At 36.0% G+C, this 12,531-nt stretch overlaps 1 protein-coding gene across 1 annotated transcript; it reads right to left on the bottom strand.

Annotated features, from left to right (window-relative positions):
• Positions 1-1,560: 1,560 nt before the first annotated feature.
• Positions 1,561-12,321, bottom strand: LOC104523456 (phosphatidate phosphatase LPIN1; the record flags this gene model as incomplete). The annotated part of the gene is made up of 6 exons (XM_010166039.1): positions 1,561-1,730; positions 2,557-2,660; positions 5,720-5,834; positions 7,662-7,814; positions 10,568-10,654; positions 12,173-12,321. Coding segments are annotated over 6 exons (768 nt in total), but the record flags the coding sequence as incomplete, so codon positions are not given.
• Between the last annotated feature and the right edge of the window lie 210 nt (positions 12,322-12,531).

Here is a 12,531-nt window from a genome sequence, read left to right as displayed (position 1 = left end):
TTCTGGGTGCTAACTGACCACAATCACATCTTAAAATTTCTCCTGGACCACTCTGCCTTTCTAGTATTAAACTCTTAACTGAAAACACTACAAAGCAGCTGCAAAACATGTACCACAGCCTCATGGATCGTGAGCTGGGAGAGACCTCAGCTTCTGAACTACTGTTTTAGCCATATTGAAATACAATATACATTGAATCCCATGATGTCATTTTCAGCGTTTCAGAGAACAATTAGACTTTTAAAGGTATTTTAAAAGGGGGGGGGAAGGTTTTTTTTTTCCTAGCTACAAGCACATTTGAGAATCATTTGGCATATGGTCACTTGATGTCTACATTTTAAGTAAAGTACCACATCGTGTAAAGGCAGACCATTTGGAAAACATTATAAACTGATCTGCAGTATTGCTTTTAGTACGCACAGTTAAGGGTGTTAAAAGCAGGTAGCAAAAACAGTATCTACAGCTTTGTCTGGACAAATAAAAAAAAAAGGACAAAAGAGGAGATTTCATTATCTTGGAGGAGAGCAAATTGCACTAAAAGTATCCATTCCTTATAATACAAAACCAAAAAAAATAATCCATACAGCAAAAACCTGAGATGCATCATTCACCAGCATCAAAGTTCATATTTTAGCCAAAATAATGTTTCAAATAAAACTACTCCATTTTGACAAATTCTTCAGTGTTCATAGCTCAGTAATAATCTTGAAACACAGCACATTCTGAAGGTAAGATGTCTTTACTGGAAATCACTGACTTCAGTAAGGTGGGCACTACATGCAGTAGCCTGTATCTTCCACTTGCACACTTACCTTAATCCAAATAGTTATCCTTGAAGCATGGTACTTCTCAAATTGAGAAAGACTGTCAGAATCTGGCCATCTTATTTCACTTGCTTTCTGTTTAGATTACACATGATTTATTTCCTCAGAAAAGTGTTACCATGTCAAAACAACAGGCTGGAATAAATCAACGCAGCTCAATTGGCTTTGATAGTGATACTGATTTACAACAGCTGAGGATCTAGACCAGTAATTAACTCTTAAACAAACAGTTGTTGGTCAAGCAAGGAGAAAGAAGAATTATTTGCTCCTTCAGAGAAAGGAGTCTGGACATACGTATTGCAATCCCTGTCTATGTCACCAGACAATGTCATGAATGGTGAGCACCTTCAGCTCCCTTACTTGCATGGAGTTCATATGAGATGAAAGATTACTTCAATGATGCAGAAAAGATACAGAACCACTTTATGATCTTATGGCATGTTTAACTGCAGCTCCAACATCACTTAACTTTTATTTGACCTTAAATAATGAAAATGTATGGCACAATTTGAGGATCTGGATGAAGAGCTAGAAATGCAACTCCTGTTCCTATTAAGACTCCTTCTTGTCATGTGGAAACGTGACTAAGTATGAAAAAGCATTTCTGAATTTGCTCACAGCAAAAGAATACCATGCTCACAACATCACAGATTCCAACTGAACTGTCAACAGCAAAAGCCAAGTGGTGTCCTTTCAGTACAAGCTAACTCATTCTTTGAGCTGAGGTCAACAGTTTGGAGATGCAGTTAAGATGAGGCTGGATGTACATCCTGAGTTTCAAAAGGCGGTAGAGGTTCTCTCCAGTAGGTGAACTGACTGTAGGTATCAGAACAAGGGAAGTCTGAAGAATGGCTTCTTTTCAGCAAAGGGAAAATGTGATCTACCACTTCACATAGTCTGACATAGCTGGAAAATAAACAAATAAAAAGAATCCTGAACCATTTCAGATTAACTTTGAATTTTTCTAAGTCCCCAACAACTAAGGCATGGCTACTCTTACACAGACAAGTCACTCTCCTCAAATGAATAAAACTAAACTCAATTTTGGTGCCCAGCTTCCAGAGAGGATTCACAGTTCAGATAAGAAATCCATTCATTCCAAGCAATGATACCCACCTAGTAAGAAACAGATGCCATTTTCTGCCCAGATCACCTGCTAAAATATTCAAGCCCCATATTTTGCTTCTCCATTTCTGTCCAGCTTGGCTCAAGTGGCTCCCTGCTCAATCAATCATTTGTATTTTATACACATATGGCTCCCCTTCAATTAAGTACACTCTTAACATTACTAAAGGCCATTTCCATTCAGTGCCTAAGCATCTTGCTGGAAGCCTTCAGCTCTACCTTCAGATTTTGTTTTCTGGCTCTTCTAGATAGGAGCTCCAGGAAAAGGAAATTTTGAATATGCCATGATGAGACAGATGGCTTCAGGAAACTAGGTAGTCTCATTTTTTTGCAGACTAAATCATACACTGATAATTCCTGTACCTGATTAAAGTATATGTAATATATTAAACACTAAAAAAAATTTCATTTCATCCGGTTTTTTGTCAGTTTAACTGAAGGGAAGTGGAAAGTCTGTGGCTTATCCTAAATTTTTTATGTTTTGTTTGACATATTCTAAGGAATCTTTCATTCATAAAATTAAATAAATCTTCGGGCAACTTGAGTCATAAATTAAAACAGCAAATTAATTTGCTCTATAAGGAGTTAGAGATAAGAGATTACTTACGATGAGATGTTTGTTTTTGCATGTTCTTGTATAAGTTCTCCTTTGGGGTTAACTGTAAATATCCTGTTTAAAGAAACCCCCACCTGTTTGTAGGAATAAACATCCTAAACGAGAAAAAAAAAAGAAAAATCATTATTCTGCCTTTTCACAATAATGTATATTCTTGCTGGAATATGTTACACAGAAGAACATACTTGCACAGTATCAGTACTAAATTTACCCAGTTATTGTGTATCTGAAATTCTCCATTATGTCACAAATGAGGTCAAGTCTAACAAAATGCTCATGAAACAGACAATATGCAACTAGGTAAGGAGTTTGCCACTTCAGTTTAAACTATTGATCAAAATCATGTTCATTTTTTCAGTAACTTCCCCTGACACAAAAAACATTCAATAGAAAACTAATGATACTTAGTGTAAAAGCATTTGCACTTTCATTTTTCTTTCTATGAAAAGACAATATTTCATTTCCTGAGCGTGTTGTACTGAGTACCTTGCAACAGTGTACAGAGGTGAAAAAAAAACCTGACATGTAAAATAGTGATTAGTTTGTAAGGACAAGGCCACAAAAGGAAGTCCTAACAAACCTGTCTACATTAAAACCCCTGTAAACATCTCTTTGCTCCCGAGTTCAAATTTGTGCCATGCCCATGTATTGACTCCATGTCAGAGCAAGGGAGGAAGAAGGTAAAGTAAAGAATAGATGCCAAAACAGCAGCAGTGAGCCCCAGCAGGTAATGCAGATGCAACTCTGGGGAGTACAATTAGAAGCATTAAGAATGTCTTCTAAAAAATTCAAATTGTTAAGGAAAGTAATGAATAAGTTTTGATCTGTTCTGAAGAAAAGCTTGACAAAAGCAAAGATGAAAATAACTCCCAGAAGATCAGAGCAAAAACAAGCTTCCATTTTACTAATCTAAACCACAGTTTTAAAAGCTGAGATGGTGAAAGACTGGAATGTTAATGAAGACATGAAGACTTATTTTTATCTTTATATTGTAAAGACTGTTCCAAAGAAAAATTAAGTAACTGAACAAAAGTGAACACTTCAAGAATTCAGCAACCTACATCACTATCTACCTACACCTGTAACATCCATGGGTGCTAAAATTTCACCAAGTTTGTTCTGGGAAAAACAAATAACTGTATAGATAAATAAAACAAGCAATGCAGAAAACTTAGAAAGTGATGATCCAGATCTTGACAAAGTCAGTAGCACATCTCACACCTGAAGACTGTACTCCAGCAATGATCAGAGGAGTGAGTTACCAGTAATTCATTTAGAAACATTAACTTACCGCTTTACTTTAAATTTTATTGAATTATACATGAAAAAAACCTATTTATTTCCCTCAGGTCCAAAAAAGTAGAATTAGAGGTAGACATCAACCATAATACAAAACCACAAAAGTGTTTAAGAAGTTATTTCAGAACTGTGTGTCTAAAGGTACCTTGATAATGGAAATTAAGCTGTGTATGATATAAAAACTTAATATAGCAATTGGACAGTGAGGACCTCCTCTCCTCTCTGACATAATGCTTTTAAAAATATCATTTGGTAACAGATGAAGTTGAAAAAGTTGCTGCTTATAAATGTCAGCAACCCTAACAAAAATATGAGACAAATATAGAAACAAAGCCCCACCAGAAAGGTATGCTGAATCGTCTCAAATGTAGCTACAACATCCATGGTTTCAGTGCCAAAGTATCTTGCCAGGTACCTCTGTCCAACACTGAGGCATTTAAACTGCCTGGTCTCTGAATGTTCATATTCACACTGGCAATGGTCAGTGTCCACATTTATACTGATAATTTCCCCAAGCTATCAATGCTTCTGCTAATGAAGGTATCTCAAGGAACATTCTCTTAACATGGAATTTCATGGCCAGGACATAGGCATACAATTAAGTGGGTATAGCTTCCAAAACAGGGTGGATCCACCCAAGCTGCATGCCAACAGTCCTTAGCCATAAACACCACGCTGGTGTTAACAGGTTTCTTGTTACACATTATTATACCACACAACAATTTCTACAGGAAATATTCCCTGAAAATACAGAGCTGAAGGAAGTACCAAATGCTCTGTGGGGCTCCTGGGCACCAAAAAAAGGCCCATCTGCCTAATTTACTTATCATCTAAATGTAGGTGCCCAGTGAAACTGTAAACATCTAAAGTAGGTTTTTTTATATATCTCCTGAAAGTGGCATGCTTTCAAAGATTTTGAGTCAAACAAAACCTCTGTCCTTCCTTAGGCACCTATAATGAAATCTGCACTAGTAAACTAAATGGTGTGAATGCCCATGCTCAAACTTTGAAGTCTCTTGACATTGTGTCAGTATTATTAAATTCTCTATACCCCTCGCCTCAAAAAAAACCAAACCCCACAACAAAAAACAACCCCCCACACCCCTCTCACACACACCCCCAATATGGCTATATCAAATGCCCATTGGGAAGAGTCCATGCCCCAAGCTGACACAGCCATCATATCCAGGAACTACCTGGAAGACTGCTAGCTGCCTGTATCAAAACATTCTCTTGGATCATGGTAAGAATTTAACAGAAGGGATAATCCCATGACAGGGCCCCTGCCTCTGCCCTAGCCCCTGAGACTGTTTCCTTTTCTGGATGCATAAAAGTATTCTTTGGGCTAGGATAGGGGCAAGAAAAGCCTATAGCCCAAATATACAGCCTTCAAATGGGTGATGGAGATCTGTCTTCCTTTCTCCATGTCAAACAACATATCACTTTCCACACAAAGTAGAACCTTTTGATTTCAGTGGGACATTCAAGTTCTTTTCAGTCTACTTAGAGTTTGAAGTGTAAGTCCCACCAACACTTATCTGAAATATTTTCTGTCTGTCCACAGGTATCTCACTGACCGAGTGTCAGTGTGGAGTAAAATGAGATCAGTGTTTTCACACAAGCTTATCTGCTAACTTATGCAGATATAGCAGTTATTTGCTCCTCTTGCATCTCTGTTTGCATCCTACATTGTGAGATCTTTGAGGAACAACATTTATATTTTCCTTTGTACAGGGCCTGATAAAAATATTCTTTAGCTGCCATTTAAAGCTTCTAGGTTCTAACGCAATAGAACCATGAAAAAACAGCAACCTTTCTGTTCTCTGCAACAGAAATAAATTGAGCTATTACTTACAGCAGGTCTGTTTCCAAAAGCAGCATAAAAAGGTTCTGTGTTAGGATAAAACAAGTTTTTGATGTCTGTCAAACATTGAACTTTAAATTTTTCTGGCTTCTTTTCTATCACCTCCCTGAAATGATAAAAAAGAGAGGCTGAATAAGTACACATGAAATACAGCACAAACCATTTTATTTTCTTTATTCAACATTTTCACCTAGCTGGATACTCCTACAGAGACCCCACCCTTCTCCAATAAATCTTCATTTGGAAATCACAGTACCCACAAAGACAAAATAGCATTCCCGAGCTTACATAATGGGCATAGCAAATAAACCCTCTGAAACAAGAGAACTTCTATTGAAACTTATGTTGTAAAGATGGCTATTGAGCAAGGATGGTTGATTACAGGGAACAGCTGCTAAATAAAGCCTTACAAGACATAAACTGTCATCAAGTAAACTGCTTCCCGAGAACTGCAGAATAATTCATAGATTATAATACCCTTTGCTGTGTATAGCTTTTTCTTTTTTATTATTATTATTTTTAAAAGGATTGCAATTATCATATGAGCTAGAAGCACCTCAGTCTGTTAAGATACTTCTACCGTCAGGGTCCTCCATCACTGCTAATTAGCAAAAGTTAAGGAATAAAGCAATCTTCTTTATCTCTTCAGTTGCTCCTTACAGAATATAGAATTCATTAATGAACAGAGGAGTCCTCTCAGCTCTGGGCAAAAGCCTTTTCATAACAGCTTCTCTTGGCAAGGAGACTGAACAGGTGGCAGAGTCTGGAGTTCTCATAACACAGGAAGACACCAGCATGACACAAAAGTGCTTAAGAAGCTCAGAATCCAGCATACTAGCACCAACACATATGTCAAGGAAGACGTGAATATTACAGAAGGTTCATAGTACTAGAGCCCTTTGGAACAGCAGCTCCATGTATAAATCAACATTTGAGAATGAGCAAAAGAGGAATAAAGCCATCTTTCCTCAGTCTCACATACACCTGATCTCAGAGCCCTCAAAAGCACAATAATTAAATCTGTGGATAACAATGAAGTCATTTACTGCCCACACATCACAGCAGCTACAAGAGTACGCACTGAAAGACAGGCATTCTTTAGTCTAAGATAGATACCAAAAGAGGTTATCACTTTAAATGTATTTCTAGATATGAGGAGCATAAGATAACAGTAACTACCCTTTCAGTGCATTTCTTATTTAATCAGTCTAAGAAGTGCACTGTAATACCTCCACGGTCTCTTATATTTAGAACACGACTGGTAAAACAGCCTGTAGCATGTCACTCAATCAGGAGAACATCTGAACATCCTCCATTAAAAATTCTAATGAAATATATCCTGTCACAGCAGCTTTTAACAGCTTAAAATATTTTCTGTAATCACTTGAAAGGCTTCATTGAATAAGGAAGAAGGTATGATATTCATTATCTGTGCTATTATTATTCACTTATCACAGTTCAACACCTAGAAAGAACAACACTGTCCACACAGAATATCACCATGTCAGGAATACAAAACGTTAATTTTATTTTCACACAAATTTCTTCAAAACCCAGCAAGTAATATTCTTCCACAAAAAAATGACAATTGTAACACTTTGCAAGTCAAGACAAGAGTGATTATTATTAAAATGTTAATTTTTTTTCCATAGCTAAATATTAACACACCATGTTAAATACATGAAGTCAACAGGCAGTACCCATTGGTAAACAGTGAACACGTGTATTTTGAGGCACAACTAAGAGATAAACTAAGCAATGTGACTATCTGTTGAATTTTGGTCTTTAACAAAATTTCTTCTTAATTAAATTTTGCACCAACATGGAAGAAAAAACATTATGAATTATTTGAAGCACTCCCACACAAAAAGCTGAGAATTCAGCCTCCATCAACCTCTGAGTTTCTTTCTGCATAAAAGTGAAATTGCAATACCTGTGAAAAGCCGAGAATAAGCTGCTTGGACTCAGCAAAACTGGCCCTTGAGGCAGCACAGTTCCTCGTTCATTGACCCAGTGCAAGTATCCTCTGGTCATGTCTGCCATTCCAATAGCACGTGCTGAGCAATACAAAAATTTATATCCATTTCTGTGAACAGAAATAAAAGAAGAAGTTACTGTAAAAATAAAGTAGGTATTCTGACATTAATAATTTCATTAGTTTATTTTTACATTAATCAAATCATGACTGTTGAACAGACTTATGTATAACCCAGGCATATTTAGAAGGAATAAAAACATTTATGCCAGAACCCCAGATAATTAAAATCTGTCTAGCCCCACTGCAGTTACTGATTTACACCTAAAGAGGGCTCATTTATCTCTAGTTTTCTCATGGCTTATGACTTCTCATGGTTTTCCATCTGCCCCTGCATAGTGGAACTAAATTCCTTAGAATTAACTGAAATGACATCAGCTAAGAGGAAAACACTTGGCATAAAGCAGACAGTGGTGTACTAGTCTTTGCTGTATTAACAGTGTCGTACTCCTGCCTTTTGAGTCTCTGCAAAAAAAAATAGTGTATGTGCAGCAGTAACATATTTCTTCAAGTCTGAACAAATCTGAACTTCAAAACACAGTATGAAAAGTAATCTTTGACTTGACACTGAAATAAAAGGTTTGGCACAAGTTACAGGTTACCATACCCTGGTAACTGACCATTAACTATGTTAATTCAACTTAATAGCAATTTGTTTTGTAAATCCTATAAAGAAATTGTTCATAAAATAAAGAAACACTGTATTCAGTGCATGCATGGTCATTAAATCTAACTACTGAATATTTATATAGCATTCAGCTGTAATATCTAGCCACTACATAATTAACTTGGTAATCTGAAAAACATGACTCAAATCTATTTTTTTCCTCTGATGTTTATGATCACCAAAGCCCTAACAATTGACAGTGCTGACAGGCATAGAAGTAACAGCTGCAATTAAAAAAATTAATTAACATTTTCACCAAATGTAATGCAGAGGTTAGACACAGAACTAAATACTGCTCAGCATGTGAATTCCCAGGCTGTCCTGTCTTTTCTGTGATCACGTATGTGTATACAGAAAAAAAATACAGACAAGTGTCTCTGGCATAATTTAGATTCCATCATCCATAATTTATAATTCATCATCTGTGTAAAACAAAAAGCAATAAACAAACCTTAGCATAACCCTAGTTAATGTGATTTGTTCTGTGTACTAAGAGGACAGTTGTGATGTGTACCAGAGGTTCTTCAAACATTTATGATAATTTGAATATATAACAACAGTTGAATTTAATGTAATAAAAGAAAACCAATTTTATTTTCTCTGTAAAGCAGAAATATTAAGCTGAACAGACAGCAATCAGTAATTGTCCTGTAGAAATTAAAATCTGAACACAAAATATCAGAATGTATCAGATACTTCATCTGATTCCATTCAGACATAAATTAATTTTTCTACTCATTTCCTTTTGTCTTTCAATTGCTGTCTGATTGTTTTTCTCCTGCTCATATTCACCAGAGGAAATACCCCAAGTTTTTTAGAATATATTGTTCTAGGTCATACCAGGGCACTCTCACTATTAATGACATGAACTGACCTAAAGCACAGCTGATCTACAGTTGCCCAATATTTCAACAGCTAACAGAAAAAAATAGTTTTTTCCCAAACCATCATTAGATCCCAGGTATATTGAGCTACTTTTTGAAGATGCCTGTCTTTCTCCATGGATTACACAGAGTCTACAAAACACAAGTAAACATGACGAATCCTGTTCTTTACACCTGCAGTAGCACAGAAGGTATTTATTACTGTGGACTAACAGGCACCAGTGTAGAACAACTACTGAGCTGTAATACAGCAGCTCATGTTGGTATTGCCAGGCAGAAGTCAGTTCCTCAGGCTTTTCACAGTATATGTCTTACTGACTTTCAATGGCTTTAAATTGCACTTTAAGCAATGCTTACTTATCACCTACTCTCAAAATTAACCGATGAGACAAAAATAGTTTAAGGCTGATCCTTCTTAACTTTGCAATTTAATAATGGATTAAAAACAAATATTCATATAGAGAAATAACAAAAAATAAGTATAATCATCAGTAATAAAGATCATCATCAATGTCTTTGAAGCTCATAATTATTTATACAACCAATAAAACAACACGAACATTAGCAGTAAGTATCCAAAATACGTCCATTTCTACTCAAGACATCATGCTGTGCTTTATGGGTGATATTTATCTTGCTTTACTAGAAGCCTGATGTTTAGACAGCTCAATTCTAAGCTGTTTCATAAAACTCCCTTTCTACTCACTGGAAAGAGAGGGAACTCCCTCAAATGGATTCATCCCATGTGTTTTAGATTTCATCCCTGCATGACTCCAGGTGAGTGAAGTTTGTCAAGAAGAACTCCACCTACAGTGACCAGCCTGGGGTAAACAGGCCTTATGCATTTCACAATCTCCTCAACTAGGAGAGAAGGGAAGGTGTAAAAACATCTTATGAATGAATGTTGCTGAAACTCCCAGTTTGCAAAAGAAGTTCCACTGGCTGCAACTGCACAACTCATTCAAATTACTACAGTTTTTGGAATTAACTGTAGCTATCTGTTTGGGATGGTTGGAAGAGCAATCACTACTCATTAGTAGTAGGCTTTTGCTTTTGATATCACAAAGTAGGTTTTGCTCTGGGTATCATCCAGCAGATGTTTACACTGTGTAAGCATCACTGAAGTGATGAGGTACTGATGAAATTGTCACCTTTATAGGTTAAGAGAAGCCTAGGGAAATTTTTTTTTTTATGTGCAAACGAATAAACACAAACAAGCCACAGATACTCAAAAAGATTTATCGAATACTCACTGGCTCACTTTATGATATAACTTCGCAATCCCTTGGTGTGTCCAGTCTTTGCCAAGAGTCGGTAAAATATGACCTAAAGTATCTGACCTGAATAAAGGAAAAACAATAAAACTGAACTGGAAAAAAAAAATCACAATACTTGTAATAACCAATGAGGCTAATACAAATCCCACTAACTTATTCAGCTAGCGGCAAAGGAAAATGAGATTTTCTGTAAGGTACTGATTGTGATTAGAAGAGGATGATTTTATTCCCCTTTCTTTGAGACAGAGTGACATGCCCATCCTTGGCCATGTTGTTTTAATTACTCTAGTGTCCCAGGACATGTCTTCACAGATAAGCTCATGACCCACAAGGTAACATGGAAGTTACAGCATATAGGCTATCAATCAGACCTGTGTAGTGGGCTGGCCAGTACTAAGCGTACTTTTTGAGGTTTACATTAAATGTTTTCTAAATAAATCAAATCTACCTGTAAGGGAAGTTTATGGAAAATTACAGGCATGAGATAAGTCACATTCTAGCTCACTTCAAACTAACTTCTCCACATAATGCTGGCAGTTGGTCACGTATAAAGTATTACAAAATAGTTATTCTGTTTTCAATTTATTCCATGCTTTACTCTTGCATCTTAGAGAGAAAACATGTGGCTTAGGATGGATTTGCAACAGCATTGCAAAGTGAAGTGATTCAGTAACTCTTTGGGTCAGCTCAAAAGCAGAGAGAAGAAGAGATCCCATTCACTTTATTGATGCTTAAGAAAAAAAATAAAAAACAAAAGGCAGGGAATATTATTTTATGTCAGCACCAAAAAAAAAAAAAAATCCAACTTTGCCCTACAGTGGATAAATCACAAGGAAGAAAATAGTTTCAGTTTAAATCAAGTATTTTAATTCACCTTAGATTGTTCTTGGAAATTATTTTTCTTTGTTCTTTTTTTCTAATTAGATTTAGCTAAGTTTGACTTTGAAATAAATTTATTTTGAAACAAATCTAAGCATTTCATTTTAAAGTGTCAAAAGAAAGTGTTCCACATACAGTTGTTTTCTCCAGTGTTAAATAAATAAAAATCAGCAAGTAAGCAAACCTTTCTGGTCACTCCAAAATTGTGGGTTTTACCCAAAGTACTAATTGGAAACTTTAAATCAAATTCAAGTTCTGCCATTGATTTTGCAGTCTTGACTTCTAAACAATAATTCCTCTCACTGGAATGCTCCAGTAATGCCATTTAAAACTGAATTCACGTATTTCTTCTTTTTAATGTAGCTAGTGTACTTCGTAAGTGTGATGCAGCTAAAAGGTTATGATTTTGCAGAAAATCCTCCAATACTACTGTAAATGATATCATGAAACACCAATAGGTGAAAAATAATGGTCAGATATGGCACATCTTTATGAAATGATGAATTCAGCTAATTATCCTTGCATTGCACCAAAGCCAAATTAAAAAAAAAAAAAAACAAAAAAAACCACAAACATACCCTCCACAAAACACTAGAATACAATGATTCTGTGAATAAAAATTCTCTGTTAATTACTTTTTTCCTTTAGTCCCAAGGAAAGCTTGTCCTTGCAGATAAAGTCTCTCTCTGTTCAAGAACTCACCGTGTTATTGTTCCATCAATGTCAGAAATAACAACTTTATCATCCCAATTCCATAGGTAAATGGTGCCTTCACATCGGCAAGTGCCTTGATACTGTGTTGTAACACTAAAGGTCACATCATTGGGGCCATTCTTGAGCTTTAAGCTTTTCTGCAAGACATTATCAGCAAGATAATCAACAAACTGAGCATGTGAAATGGACACAAGTGCAAACACAAAGCCACAGACGACCACTGCTTTGGTCACACTGAATCTTACTGCTTTCAGCAGAACTTTTGTCTAAATAACGATAGCCATGGTTTGCCCTGTGTGGTGCACATTAAGCATTGATTTACAGAACAGAACTAAACAAAAAAAAAT

This window comes from Antrostomus carolinensis, unplaced genomic scaffold (genome assembly GCF_000700745.2).
Source record: "Antrostomus carolinensis isolate BGI_N321 unplaced genomic scaffold, ASM70074v2 scaffold29874, whole genome shotgun sequence".
Classification (NCBI taxonomy): domain Eukaryota; kingdom Metazoa; phylum Chordata; class Aves; order Caprimulgiformes; family Caprimulgidae; genus Antrostomus; species Antrostomus carolinensis.
The sequence above is the reverse complement of the archived record's forward strand: the minus strand, read 5'-3'. Positions and strand labels throughout refer to the sequence as shown.